The sequence below is a fragment of the Naumovozyma castellii genome, chromosome 4 (assembly GCF_000237345.1).
Source record: "Naumovozyma castellii chromosome 4, complete genome".
NCBI lineage: Eukaryota > Fungi > Ascomycota > Saccharomycetes > Saccharomycetales > Saccharomycetaceae > Naumovozyma > Naumovozyma castellii.
Genome location: NC_016494.1, coordinates 851382 through 865916, shown reverse-complemented (window position 1 = coordinate 865916; position 14535 = coordinate 851382). Strand labels below are relative to the sequence as shown.

General features: G+C 36.8%; 8 protein-coding genes across 8 annotated transcripts; 3 read left to right on the top strand and 5 right to left on the bottom strand.

Moving 5' to 3' along the window:
- Positions 1 to 112: 112 nt before the first annotated feature.
- On the top strand, positions 113 to 3067 carry SED4 (GTPase-activating protein SED4; the record flags this gene model as incomplete). Its single annotated transcript, XM_003676349.1, has 1 exon — positions 113 to 3067. The coding sequence occupies one exon, from the start codon at positions 113 to 115 to the stop codon at positions 3065 to 3067; it is 2955 nt and encodes a 984-aa protein (XP_003676397.1).
- A 136-nt stretch (positions 3068 to 3203) lies between these two features.
- RAD18 (E3 ubiquitin-protein ligase RAD18) lies at positions 3204 to 4613 on the bottom strand (the record flags this gene model as incomplete). Its single annotated transcript, XM_003676348.1, has 1 exon — positions 3204 to 4613. One exon carries the CDS (start codon positions 4611 to 4613, stop codon positions 3204 to 3206), a length of 1410 nt encoding a protein of 469 aa, XP_003676396.1.
- Positions 4614 to 4893: 280 nt separating this feature from the next.
- HCM1 (Hcm1p) lies at positions 4894 to 6678 on the bottom strand (the record flags this gene model as incomplete). Its single annotated transcript, XM_003676347.1, has 1 exon — positions 4894 to 6678. The coding sequence occupies one exon, from the start codon at positions 6676 to 6678 to the stop codon at positions 4894 to 4896; it is 1785 nt and encodes a 594-aa protein (XP_003676395.1).
- A 764-nt stretch (positions 6679 to 7442) lies between these two features.
- BUD31 (U2 snRNP complex subunit BUD31) lies at positions 7443 to 7916 on the bottom strand (the record flags this gene model as incomplete). Its single annotated transcript, XM_003676346.1, has 1 exon — positions 7443 to 7916. The coding sequence occupies one exon, from the start codon at positions 7914 to 7916 to the stop codon at positions 7443 to 7445; it is 474 nt and encodes a 157-aa protein (XP_003676394.1).
- Positions 7917 to 8161: 245 nt separating this feature from the next.
- TVS1 (Tvs1p) lies at positions 8162 to 9892 on the bottom strand (the record flags this gene model as incomplete). Its single annotated transcript, XM_003676345.1, has 1 exon — positions 8162 to 9892. One exon carries the CDS (start codon positions 9890 to 9892, stop codon positions 8162 to 8164), a length of 1731 nt encoding a protein of 576 aa, XP_003676393.1.
- A 169-nt stretch (positions 9893 to 10061) lies between these two features.
- On the bottom strand, positions 10062 to 10427 carry TAH1 (Tah1p; the record flags this gene model as incomplete). The annotated part of the gene is made up of 1 exon (XM_003676344.1): positions 10062 to 10427. The coding sequence occupies one exon, from the start codon at positions 10425 to 10427 to the stop codon at positions 10062 to 10064; it is 366 nt and encodes a 121-aa protein (XP_003676392.1).
- Positions 10428 to 10659: 232 nt separating this feature from the next.
- YIH1 (Yih1p) lies at positions 10660 to 11451 on the top strand (the record flags this gene model as incomplete). Its single annotated transcript, XM_003676343.1, has 1 exon — positions 10660 to 11451. One exon carries the CDS (start codon positions 10660 to 10662, stop codon positions 11449 to 11451), a length of 792 nt encoding a protein of 263 aa, XP_003676391.1.
- Positions 11452 to 11729: 278 nt separating this feature from the next.
- PWP2 (snoRNA-binding rRNA-processing protein PWP2) lies at positions 11730 to 14477 on the top strand (the record flags this gene model as incomplete). The annotated part of the gene is made up of 1 exon (XM_003676342.1): positions 11730 to 14477. The coding sequence occupies one exon, from the start codon at positions 11730 to 11732 to the stop codon at positions 14475 to 14477; it is 2748 nt and encodes a 915-aa protein (XP_003676390.1).
- Positions 14478 to 14535: the final 58 nt, after the last annotated feature.

Genomic DNA, 14535 nt, shown 5'->3' with positions numbered 1-14535 from the left:
TAGTGAAGAAATAAACCAGCTGGCACCTTTAATGGTGGTGTATGGCAAAGAAGAAGCACGTCAATTGAACTGCCTAGTAGTGGAAACTATACTTTTAATAGATTAGCAGCCAATGGAGCTTCGCAAATCCACTTATAATGTTGGGTACCCGGTCTACGGCGCCAAATACCTTAAGGATGACATCCTTCTTGTCACTGGGGGTGGAGGTGACGGTAGATATGAATCGTCAACCCCAAATAAAATCACTGCATTAAGAATTGACTTTAAGAAGAAGAAAGTAATCAAGAGATTTAGAGAAATTACGTTGGATGCAAGAGATGCGGCACCCACAACTTTGGATGCTCAAAAAGATACCATATTGATTGGGTGTAATGAAAGTATGAACAAGATCGAGTCTGGTCATGGCAACCACCATTTGAGAAAATTTGTCTATGCTAATGAACATTTGAAATTTCTTTCAAGTATTGACTTTTATCGATCAACAGACCCCAATGAACGAACTAAATTCATTTACATAACTTCAGATGCTAAGATAGCAGCAGTCGCATCAACAAAGACACCCACTGTCATAAGAGTCATTGATTTGAATGATTTACACGAAAAATATGAAGTGGAAACTAAAAGTACTGTGACTGATTTACATTTTTCACCTAATGGAAAAATGTTAGCCTACATTACTACTACATCTTTGGAAGTCATTTCTTTGGAAGCTGGTGAGTTTATTGTCAGAAAAACTGATTTCAATAATATCTGGAACTTTTCTCATGTAAGATTCTTGGATAATGAGAACATATTATTAGTATCGTCGAATCGAGATGGTTCAGGAATTACCCTAATTAAGATTTCTCTCAAGAAGAATAAAATATTTGTTACAAGCTCAAAAGTCATAACGACTGAAATGAGATACACAACTGCCATCGATGTGGATAAAAAATCGCAAGTAATTGCATTGAGCGGGGATAACAATTCTGTACTTATCATTAACGCAAATGACTTAAAAGTAATGAAAGAATTTGCAAACGTTCACGATCAAGTAATAACTGCCGTATCATTCTCTCCAAATTCAAAATATCTGGGTACCGTTTCTATTGCAAACACAGTGCAAGTAATTGAGTTACCAAAGGGACGGTCATTTTTGGGAAAAGTGTTTAAATTCTTATTCAATGTGATCTTTATGGTATTCTTGGCATATTTGGCTCAAATTGGGTATAAATACGACATACATTTGAAGATTTACGACTATCTTGATAAAAAATTCCTACATAAACTGGTTTCTCCCGAATTATTGCCAGAGATTCAAACTACTACATTATTTAACGATGACATGGTTACTGTAAGTACATTTACAAAACCATTGAATACTGATGATTCATCAATCGAAACAGCCACACATTTCACCCCCATTTCTTCGGAAACTTCACCAATGTTTTCCCAACTTTCTCATTCCACCGTCAACTCAAAATCGACTCCGGAATTTATTAAGCCAACATCCATTGAAACACAAGTAGAACACGATATTCCTCACATTTCTAAAACAGTGAAGGAGACACCCACAAAATTGCCTCTACAATCATCACATATTAGTTTTAAAGCAACTGAAGATTTGAAAAATGCAGTGAGCTTGTCGATAGTACCTCTTTCTATCGATGCTGATGAAGCAACAACCGAGTCAGACTTTTCAAAAGTATCATCACGTTTATCTAAGATGGTAACGAAACAAAAACAATCGAGTATTGGAGTCACAAACGCCAAAAGCGAAAGGTCTCTGAGAATTGTGGGAGACACGACAACACAATTACCAGTGACTTCTTCCTCAAGACTCATAGAACGTGAAGTCTTAGAATCGGGAAATACAGGCGTTCAATATACCACATCTTCCTCAACAGTCACAAGTTTAATCGAGACACCCGAAACAGTTGCAACAACTTCAACAATCGTAACGGATATCCCAAACAATGGTCTGGAATCAAGTCTCGAAGCAATGTCAAGTATCCCAGTATTTGAGAAGGGAACTGAAACCTCAACGTCTTTTAGCTTGTCATCAAACATTTCATTCGAATCCACCAAATCAAGTGCTAGCTCATCTTCTCATGTAGCACCTAAATCTACCCTTGTTTCCTCCGATATTCAATCTTCAAGTTATTCAAATGTCGATGACATTATCTCGAATATTCCAGTCCAACAAGGCTCAGCTAGCGTTATTAGTGAATTTTCAACAGGAGATTATGTAAATGTGACTTCCAATACTCTAACCATTTCAATTGAAGGACAATCAGCTACGCCGTCAATGAGGAATGACCTAAGCGATTCATCGGTACACATTTCACCATCATCTATGCTAAATATACCAACAACTATTTTTTCGTCGGCTTCTTCATCTCTTGCTGCTGAGTCTGCTCCCCCTGACTTGACTTCAAATTCTGAATTATCCACCATCGAAGCAACTTCAGGACTTGAAGTTATATCTGAAAAGGCAGAGCCGTCGCCTATTACAACTGTGTTCGTCCACCATCCTTCTTCTACAAATGCTCAGCAAGAGAGCTTAGAAGTCACATCGAACAAGGAACTATCATCAGATACCTTATCGATTTCAACTACTGAAGAATTTTCGTCTGTAACAGAAATTTCTTCAATCCAAGAGGATGTCAACACAGAGCCATCAACTAACACTGTTTCATCCTTAGAGTTAAACGCGGAATCTTCAGCTTTTCAAACAACTAAGTTAGCGCCAGAGGCAGAAATATCTGGCTCTGATCAGGTTTCTATACCAACTACTCTAGATATTGGCGACCACTCAACCTCAGAAGATGATCAACAAACTGCACTAGAATCACCAGAGACAACTACTTCAACTTCGACATCGAATACATTTGAAGATATAACATCCACATCAAATGATATTAACTCAACAGAGGTAATCTCCCAACCGACTGGTCCAGAAATCACAACTTCCTTTGAGCAAGAAAAGCCAACTCCGATGGCGGAACCAGTAGTTGAAACTGCGAATAATGCCGCTGAAACTAAAATTACCTCTGAAACTGTTCAAAATCAACATGACGAATTGTGAACCAAATGTCTAATTCTATAAATATGAATATAAACAAATGATAGCCATTTAATAATGATAAACTTTATTTAAAATTACTTATATGTTCTATTAAAATGATAGATCTGTATTGCAATATCAAAGTATATAAGAATGCTCATTCATTTTGTGTGCTTGTGCTTGGTTCCTTAAATGCTTGCATCTCTTTGTTTTGTAAATGTTCTTCAATCTCTTTCGATAAATCTGTATCTGTCAATTCATCAACTATAACTGGTTTATTCTCTATAAGTTCAAGCGAAGGTTGAGTATTCTTGTCATTAGAAGTTGTCGTGGAACTCTTTAACTTTTCTTTGGCCTCTTTTATTAATCTTTTAAAATCCTTCTTGAAAAGAACAATCCAGGCTCTTCTGTTGAACGTATCTTTTTTGAAATCTACTAATAACTTCTCATATGTTGAGTCTCTATTCGTCGATTTTATTTTCATTTTTGCTATAATACTATTTGTGTTATTGTTATTAGCTGTCTGAGTATTATGCGATGCCTCCCAACTAATAAGCTGTCGTCTTAATTCGCCTTCGTCCACGGGATCTAATGAGTCACAGAAATTGCTATTCCAAAGTATTTCAAAATGACTATAACGCACGATCATATTCTGTTTGGTGCCTGCTGTGGACAATCCTAGGGAAGAGAGTTTTTGTTTAGTTTGATTCAAGGTCATTGCCGTAAAATCTACTTTCGGTAGCCTCTGATGATTGCTTTGAAGTGTCGAGTTCAAATATCGTTCTGTGTGAGAGACTTCATCTTCCTTTTCCATATATTTTTTGCTCATTCGGAAGCCTGCATCAACTGAAGATGACGATGATGAAAGTGTGCGTAGCGGCGGTGTAGACTTCTTGACTGTAAGTTTAGGTGGTTTACCAAGGGACTGCAGAGTTAAACATTCATCTAAATGAGAACGTTCCAATACTTGAATTGGGAATGCTTCTTGACAAATCGGACATTGAGCCTGAGGTTGCTTGTTCTTTCGGTCTGTGGAACCTTTTAATACAGATTGGAAGCTAGAAGGCCGTTTATAAGTATTGGACTTGTTAGCTTTTCCAATAAATGTTGTTGATGCCAATCGTTTGCGAGGTCTTTCGTTGGTCCCTACAATTTGTAAATCATCATCGGTAGATATATTGAACAATGCCTTCGATGAACCCTTTATCTCTAAGTCATCTGGCTCTGATTCTAGTTCAATTATTGATGTCTCAGTACTTCGGGGCTCTATTTTCAAACACTCTAGTAAGTCCGATCTAAGTGATTGATAGCTCTGAACAATTTCGTTCACTAAAAATTCGCTTCTTAACATCGATTCTCGTAACTCATTCAGACATAAAGGGCACTTAGAGTTATCTTTCAGATATTCACGTATGCAAAGGGAGCAAAATGTGTGCGAGCATGGTGTTAAAACAGGTACTTTCAAGAAATCTTTGCAAATATGGCATCTTAATAATGTATCTATTTCTTGAAGTTTCGGTATCTTCGTTGTTTTAAAATCTTTAGTATTTAAGGCTAGTTGATTCATGATAATAATGATATCATTTAATGGATTGAGATAGTAGATACTCTATCCTCTTGCCTAATTATAAACTCCATTTTTTGTAAAGGTAAAACAACTAACAATTCATTAGCATTTCTGATTAAATTTTTCAGGTTACGTAAGCATGATAGAGTATTCACGACAAATTATTGATATTATTAAAAGTGTCTTTCATTGTTAAAAGTGAAAATAAATCTATAAGTTCCCTATTTACATATATTATGTATATATGCCCAATGCCCAGTCATTAAAATTTCGTTACAATTCACCCCCCTGCACTTCTTCGATTTGAATTAAATGGGAAATCCAGCTTCCCAACATCCTTAGTGTCCTTAGTGCTCTTTCCTACATCTTTATCTTTCTCGGTTTCATCTGCCTTTTTTGAAGTACCTTCCGTAGCACGTTTCCAAACAGAATATACATCAACCCCAAATAATCTGCTAGTTGAAAAGCTACCTCTTGTTACATCATCTCTTGAATTTGGACTAGAGAAATTTCTTGGTGAAAAAGGTTTCATAATATTTACGCCACCAGGTGTCCCCATAGCTTTGAATATTGGAGAAGAATATAAATCTTCAAACAAATGAGAAGGAGTTTGAGATTTCTTTAAGATTGAATTGCTATCTAAGGGTGTAGTAATGAATCTTGAAGGTGTCTTTTCTAAATTTTTGTTTGGTTCTGGAGTTCGTTGAAGTTTCGAGATTGAGTCTTGCAATCCGGAAGGGGATTGTCCACCATCAATATTTAATGGAGATGATGATATATTGGAAGAGAATCTAGTGTAATTATTCGATCCTGGAGAGACTTCAAAATTAGAATTAAAGGAACATGTATATCTTTTCAAATCAGTAGGTGATTTTAAGATATTGGAAACAGAGGAAGAGTATGACGAATTGCCATTGTTAAACAATTCATTAGATTGAGCAAAATCCCTGAGACGATGAGGACTGTTATTTACACCAGGCAAAGTTTGCAATCCTATTGTAGTATGAAATCGCTGCATTAGATATGGAGGATCCAAATAGTTATCTTGAGATTTCGATTTATCCTCGGAATTAATTCTATTGCTTATATTCAGAGACATATTAAAATTTGTATTAGCATCGATGGTTTCAAAGTTGTTGATTGGTGATGGTGTATTTTCCAACTGATTTTCTGAATTTACGTTAATTGCAGGAGATGGCTTTGTAATTTCAATACTAGGGAGAGGAGTAGCATTCCCAAGGATTTTGGAACTTTCCTCTCTTATAGTTGGTAAAGATCCCCTGTACTCATTTGGCATCATAGCCCCTGAAGAATTAATTTGTGATGTAGTATCCATCAATAGTTTTTCAGTCTTCACCGCGGCATTATTTATCATGGAGCCATTGGTAGTTGTAGGGTCCTGTACAAAGAAATCGAAATTCCTTAACTTGCTTCTAATAGTATCATAATCACCGGTATCACCTTTGAAAAATTTATTTATAGATGAGTGTTTCACTTCCCAAAAATGTCCCTTACCATCCGAGGACTTTTCTGTCTTCATAAAGGCTTCATTCAATGAAAGGTTATGTCTAATTGAATTTTGCCAACTGGCCTCACTAAGCTTGTAAAATGGAAAGTGATCTGTAATCCAATTATAAATTTGTGATAGCGTCATCCTCCCCAATTCAGATTGAAGAATTGCTAGAACGATTAAAAGCGCGTAAGAATATGGAGGTTTGTCTGATAACTGATCTCGTTGAGCTGTGGAACGTTTTTCTAAAGATTCTAATAGCTCGATCAATGTCATATTACCATTCGAACGCGTAGATCCTTCGGATTTTTGTCTCTTTCTCTTTGATTGTGCAATTGGAGAAGAGTTATCATTTGAGGTGGAGTTTCCCGAGGATGATGGCTCGGGTTTCTTATGAGCGATCCTTGTTGTTGAGCTTGGAGGAGTTATTATTTGATGAGGCAATGGCTCCGACAGTTCATTGAATGTTCTCTTTTTAGACATTGGATCCCAAAATGTTTGATCAAATGTATTGATCTCAGTTAGGTTATACGAAGGACTAAGCTCTCCGTTCATAATGAATCGACTTTAAAGTAGGAAGTATTAACTTTTAGTATTGCTAATCGGTTTTCAATTTGCCAAACGCTTATTACAAAAATATGTTAAATTCAGTGATTCCCCGGATCTATACTGGGTATCTGCAGGTAGGGGAAAGGGAAACGTGTAGTATATATACACACGTCAAAATCCTGTTCGAACCTCCATCAACATAAAATAAAAACTGAAAGTAATCCTGTTTCAGATAACAACCCAAAGGGGAAAATTTCGCGTCTGGAAAAAAAAAACGCGACGCGTAAAGTATTTCGCGTTTGTGTCAAAAAAACCGAATTTACAACTGTAACAATAGCCTATTATATGGTCAGGTACTTACAGGGGAAAAAGGCACTTCAAGGAGAGCCAATACTTATGTGTTAACGCGTTACATATCTGCAGATGTATGGACTAGAGGTTACTGGAGAAGAATACGGTTGGAAGTGTCCTGTCTATCCTACATGGACTAGAAAAGGCTTCCATACCAGCACGAGCGGAAATATTAGGGAACATTTTATTTCTTGTCTTTCTTGATTGCCTGCACAGTAGATCCTATTACCCCCTTGATGTCTTGAAATAGGAACAGACTATTTTAGCGTTGATCACCCTTATAGTCTGACACCATGGTCCTCATTCGTTGATCATGTCAAGTTGGGTTTTTATCAATTAATAGGGAACCAAAAAATATCTATCCAGTCGACTGCAAATACAATTATTCGAATTCTGAACCGACAGATCTCAATAACACCTTAATCAGTACTGGCGCAGCCACGACAGCCACAATGAACACATTGTTGAAAGGTTACCTCTGTACCCCTAGATTCAGCATCTTCCTCTAACTGTATTCTTGGTACCCTGCAGATACATGTCTTCCCACGATTTGTTTCATCACTCTGTATACACCTCAAGCAACATAACTTCTCATATCCCTTCTTTTTCCATTTCGCAATAAGGAACTTATCGGCATACTTCTCCTTCAACAACCAATCATATAACTCTCGAGAGATCGCCTTCCTCTTGTAGAACAACTTATAAATGTAATGTGATCTCTCATGATTAATCTGTATTATTTTCCATAAATTTTCATTGGCTTTAGTTGAGAGCCTTGAATCTTTCTTCTCATGAATTTCTCGTAATCTCAATTCAAAATCGTCCAAAGTGGGCTTGATTTTATCAAACCCGTCAGGCGCTTGGTTTGTCCTATTGGTTTTAATACGTGGCATTACGTGGCTCTTGTGTCTCTTGTATAGTTCTCTATCTAGATCGCTTGTCTTTCTTCACTTAATGTTACCATCAAAATTTTCAGATCTTTGAAGAAAAAAAAAACACTTGTTAATCGTACAGTTGGGATATTTCATGATAAAAAGAACGCCTTCAAAGAACATTAACTAATAAGCAGCTATATTGAAATATAAGAGAAATAAATACATTAATAACTAGTAAAAATTAGCTGAGTAAAAAAAGTAAATTAAGCCTCGATATAGCTAGAAGAAGCGTTGTCATGGCGTTGTTCAGTAAGCCAATCATGCCACATAGCTAATGTCATCTCCCACGCCATAATCAACGATGTAAGTCCAACACTTAAATTGAATGTAAACATTGGGGTATAACCTCTATATTCCAATGCTTCAACAACTTGATCGGTAGATTCCATAAAGACAATACCTCCACAGATTAAACAAAATGACGTGATTAGTTCAGTGAATGGGTATGAGGGTTTTGCACTTTTATTCGGATGAAATAATAATAGCAAGAAAGTAAATAATCTGAAAAAAGAGCCATAGGATAACAGATAGCCCCATTGAGTGTGAATTAAAGTAGAGGTCATTGAAATTTGCGCATGTTGGGACATCAGTATTCCGGTCCAAAATATTGTCAAAGCAGGAAATGGATTAGGAGAAAAACCTGGCGATGCCCTTACAACCACCTTATGATTCTCATCTTCCTCGATGTTGGCTATAGTGTGTTTATATCTCCATTGATTTAATTTCACTTCTACCAATAATCCACACAATCCTGCACCAATGTAAATGAATGCAATGGATACATGTTGTAAATCCTTTGGAGTCCATGCACCACCCGCGCCTGCCAAATGCTCCAGAAACACGTTAGTGATACCATAAAAGAATATTAAAAATGATTCCAGCGCTTCCATGGTTATCATACCTTCAGGGTTAAGTATCTTTGACAATAAACCGGTATCCCTATAATCATTTCCATCAGAAGAGGAGTAAACTATAATTCTATTCCATGCCCATCCGTGATTATAACCTAAACCACAATATCTAGCCAAAGCTACAATACCTAAGGTGAAAAAAACTCCACCTTTGATCCAATGGGCCAATAAATTAAAGATTCTGACCCCTTTACCAAACAAATTACCGATGGCAAGACCCATGGTAATATATACTAGAAGAAACGCAAACAGCATGATATTAAGCCATGGAAAAAACAGCTTTCCAAGAGGACTTAATTTTCTGACCCACTTATATACAACAGTGTCCTGGTTGAATCTAAAATTTTCAGATTTGCCAACCAGAGACGGTTGTTGTTGCTCTAGATCAATTTCGTTTGAACTATCCTCAGCAGTAATTGATGTACCTGGAGATAGGGTTGACATATCATCAAGTTGGATATCTTGTGTATCTGATTCTGGCGTGATAAAGGTGTGGTCATTGCTATCGTTTTGACGACGAGTGTTTATTATTGTTGGTCTTTTTCCGCTAAGGGTCATTAATACAGCAACTATGTAATGGACCAAGATTAAACTAAAGAGGATCCATGACAACTTGCCATAAATGTTACTTGCATAAATGTGGTAGGATTTAAACGAACCGTGGAAGATTGCAATGCTCAATAGCGATGATAATGTCAATAAAAGATTGAATGTTAAACACCATAAGTACCTTTTGGATCCCACATTTTGTAAAATCATGCATATTGGATAGATTATTACAGTTATTAGAAGAATGGTAGCAACATGATAGTTAAACGCGGTCCTATTACCCAATTCCGATGTGAAATATGTGGTAACGTTGTAATTTTCCCAGTATTGTCGTTCTGCAGGGGTAAGATCTGGTGACTTCAATATTGGTTGTCCATGCACCATCTTTGGTTCGTGTGGAACCGGAGTCATTGACGTAATCCATGTCGATATGTTTGTAGGAGCCAAAGTGGCCTTAGTATGGTGCATATTCATTCTTGCTATGGATATATGGCTTATTTTGGGTCAATTGTTAGCATAGATAAGCTCCAACAAGTTAAGTCATGTGTCTGATTAGCAAATCTGCATTAATTGGTGGATGTATCTTCCCTTTAGGGTTCGGACTTCTGTTAAGGGCATAAAGAGCAAAGCCCTAGGGTTCCCCTCATAAAGTACTGAATGATAGAGGTAATGCATCCACCTCTTTGATAGTGATGTCTACAATATCAGGAGGTGTATCCTTATTTACAGTTTCCCGTTCCTGAGATTTCTGTGCTAATTCCAAACGATATTGAAGCTTGCGCTTAATGGCTTCATGTTCTGGATCGCTAGAATATAACAACCCCGTATTACAGGTTCTGATAGCTTGGTCAAAGTGTTCTTGCTTGATCAACGACATGGCTTTGTTGCTGTACCCAATTGGATTGGTTGGCTCTTCCATTATGCAAAGATCATAGAATTTGTTGGCGGCAGTGTAATCACCCAATTTGAAAAGTCTATTTCCTTCCGTCTTGTTTTCTTCAAATGACATTTTAGATTAGCAGCTAGTCAATACGGGTTAGACAGTTAGATTAGTATATGAAACTGTTCTTGGTCAGTTGTTTTCTTGTAGTTATCGTTTCCACTGTAAAAGCAAACATTTTTCATAGTCGAAAAAAGTTGAAAAATTATTACCGCCTACGTAATGACAATGACAACAAAGGTTCACATCAACAATTTACCTTATAATCATACTTACATAGTAGACCCATTACAGTTAAAATATGTCCGCTAACCATGAAGAGCTTATCGAAGAACTAGATGCCGTAGAAGCAATCTATCCGGACTTACTACTCAAAAGGATTGATGATTCGGGTCTCATTCAAGTGAAAGTATCACAGCATGAATATATTACGCTACAAATATCATTTCCAGCAAAATACCCATCCGATGAGCCACCACATCTGTTAGAAGTGAGTGTATCGAATTCAGCCCCAGGTGGTGCAGATTTGTATGATATCAAATATTTACAACAATTATTTCAAGAAGTCCTAGAATCGGTGCACCATAAAGGAGCAGTGTGTCTCTTTGATTTCCTTACTGAATTAGATGGTATACTTTATATGGAAGAAGAAGAAACTCAAGAAGTTACAAATGAGCAAACAAATCAAGAACTAATACAGATAGACCCATTTGAAGGTTGGGTTAGCTCGGATCCAATAACTGATAGAGGCTCTACATTTATGGCGTTTGCCGCAAAGGTGAACTCAGAGGAGGAAGCATTTGCACTTTTGGAACAATTGAAGACAGATCATAAGATTCGAAAGGCTAACCATGTTATGAGTGCATGGAGGATAAAAAACAATGATCTTGTGTTCCAGGATTCCGATGATGATGGAGAAACGGCAGCTGGTTCAAGAATGTTGCATTTAATAACTATTATGGATGTATGGAATGTTATTGTCGTAGTAGCACGTTGGTTTGGTGGTGTTCATATCGGTCCGGATAGATTCAAACATATTAACTCGACAGCTAGGGAAGCGGTGTTAAAAGCTGGCTTTGAAAGGGCAAATTAAAAAATAATACCCTGTGCATTTAACATTATAATTTATAGACTAAATCAATATGTTTTCCTTCATGAGTTACTACCATTAAGTTCTATTGAAACTCTATCATTGTCGACGAGATCTGGAATTTTGGAAAATTCGATGAGATGAGCTCGAAGAAAAAATTTCAGTACAATTATTATGTAGTAGTTAAAAGATAGTTCAAGTTAACAGTTAAAACAGCCAAGGACAGTTTACTTACAATCTCTCAGAACATCCCGTCTTACAATCAGTGATTTATTAGGACTATGAAATCGGATTTTAAGTTCTCAAACCTTCTAGGAACCGTTTACAGACAAGGAAATATTATCTTCTCTAATGATGGTACTCAATTATTATCACCAGTGGGAAACAGAGTTTCCGTATTCGACCTAATCAATAACAAGTCATTTACTTTTGAATATGAACATAGAAAGAATATTGCTACAATTGATCTAAACAAACAAGGCACGCTTCTAATCTCAGTGGATGAAGATGGCCGTGCTATCCTAACTAATTTTAAAGCCAAAACTGTGTTGCACCATTTCAACTTCAAAGAAAAATGTTATCAAGTTAAATTTAGTCCCGATGGGAAATTATTTGCCCTTGCTACTGGAAGATTTTTACAGATTTGGAAAACTCCTGACGCTACTGAAGATAGACAATTTGCCCCATTTGTTCGTTATAGAGTGCATGCTGGTCATTTTCAAGATATCCTGTCATTAACCTGGTCTTTAGACTCAAGGTTTATTATTTCGACCTCCAAAGATTTAACAGCAAGAATATGGTCCATCGATTCAGAAGAGAAAGACTTAGCTTCGATGACCTTTGCAGGTCATAGAGATTATGTGATGGGTGCATTTTTTAGTGCTGACCAAGAAAAGATCTACACAGTGAGTAAAGATGGTGCATTGTTCGTATGGGAGTTTACAAAGAAAAGCACAGATGATGAAGATGATGACGACGAAGAAGAAGAGGAAGACATTGATATTTCGAAATATAGTTGGAGAATCACACAAAAACATTTCTTCTATGCTAATCAATGTAAAGTTAAATGTGTTACCTTCCATGCCCCTTCAAATATGCTTGTCGTTGGTTTTACAAATGGTGAATTCCGCCTGTATGAATTACCACATTTCACTTTGCTTCAACAACTTTCCATGGGCCAAAATCCCATCAATACAGTAGCAGTAAATTCGTCAGGTGAATGGTTAGCATTTGGATCAAGTAAATTAGGGCAATTATTAGTCTATGAATGGCAATCCGAATCCTATATTCTAAAACAGCAAGGACATTTTGATGCAACAAATAGTCTAACATATTCTCCAGATGGATCTCGAGTTGTGACAGCTGCCGAAGATGGGAAGATCAAAGTATGGGATGTTGTGTCTGGATTTTGTTTAGCTACTTTCCAAGAACATACTTCCTCCGTAACTCAAGTACAATTTGCCAAAAGGGGACAAGTCTTATTTTCATCTTCTCTAGACGGTACTGTCAGAGCATGGGATTTGATTAGGTACCGTAATTTTAGAACCTTTACCGCTGCGGAAAGAATTCAATTTAATTGTTTAGCAGTTGATCCATCTGGTGAAGTTGTATGTGCTGGCTCTTTGGATAATTTCGATATACATGTTTGGTCAGTACAAACGGGTCAGTTATTAGACACTTTATCGGGACACGAAGGACCTGTTTCATGTTTGGCTTTTAGTCAAGAAAATAGTGTCTTGGCATCTGCATCTTGGGACAAGACTGTAAGAGTATGGTCCATCTTTGGAAGATCTCAACAAGTGGAACCATTCGATGTGTACTCTGATGTTTTGGCTTTAACTATCAGACCTGATGGTAAGCAAGTTGCCGTATCTACATTAAAAGGTCAAATATTGATGATCGATATTGAATCAGGTCAACAAGTCGGTAATATAGATTGTAGGAAAGATATTATATCTGGAAGACATTTAGAAGATAGGTTTACCTCCAAAAACTCTGAAAGATCCAAGTACTTCACTTCTATTCACTTTAGTTTTGATGGGATGGCTTTAGTAGCAGGTGGTAACAATAATTCTATTTGTCTTTATGACGTCCCAAATGAGGTTTTATTGAAAAGATTTACTGTGTCCAGAAACATGACTTTAAATGGTACCTTGGAGTTTTTGAATAGTAGTAGAATGACGGAAGCTGGGTCGCTGGATTTGATTGATGATGCAGGTGAAAACTCAGATTTAGAAGACCGAATTGATAACACACTCCCGGGTGCTAAGACAGGTGGTGATCTTTCTTCCAGGAAAACAAGACCTGAGATTAGAGTAACTGCAGTTGAATTTTCCCCAACCGCAAATGCATTTGCTGCAGCTTCCACTGAAGGTTTATTAATTTATTCGGTCGATGAAGCGTTAATGTTCGATCCATTTGATTTAGATATGGATATTACACCACAAAATACATTGGAATCTCTTCGAGAAAAGGAATATTCGAATGCATTTGTTATGGCTTTCAGATTAAATGAAGATTATTTGATAAATAAAATATATGAAGCGATCCCGGTGTCAGAAATACCGCTATTATGCAATAATCTACCTGTTGTATATTTGGCAAGGATATTGAAATTTATTGGTGATTTTTCGATGGAGTCCCAGCATATTGAATTCAATTTACTTTGGATAAAAGCATTGCTATCGGCACACGGGTCATATATTAATGGACACAAGCATTTGTTTTCTGCTGCTATGAGATCAGTTCAAAGATTTATTGGTAGAGTCGCTAAAGACGTTGTCACCACAAGCACGAATAATAAATATGCATACAGATTCTTAACATCCACGGACGGCAGAACCGAATCCGAGGGTGACGAACAGGACACTATACATGTCTTAGATGACGCTAGTTCAGAACCAGAGGATGATGAAGTGGCGATGGAATCAGATGACGAAGAAGGTTGGGTGGGATTTACAGAAAAAAATACGAAGATGCCACTTCAACCTGTTGCAGATGAGGATGATTCTGATGAAGATTTGATTTAAGCCATCATTTATACAGATAAATATAGTATACCATTTATTCATAAGGAAATTGTACATG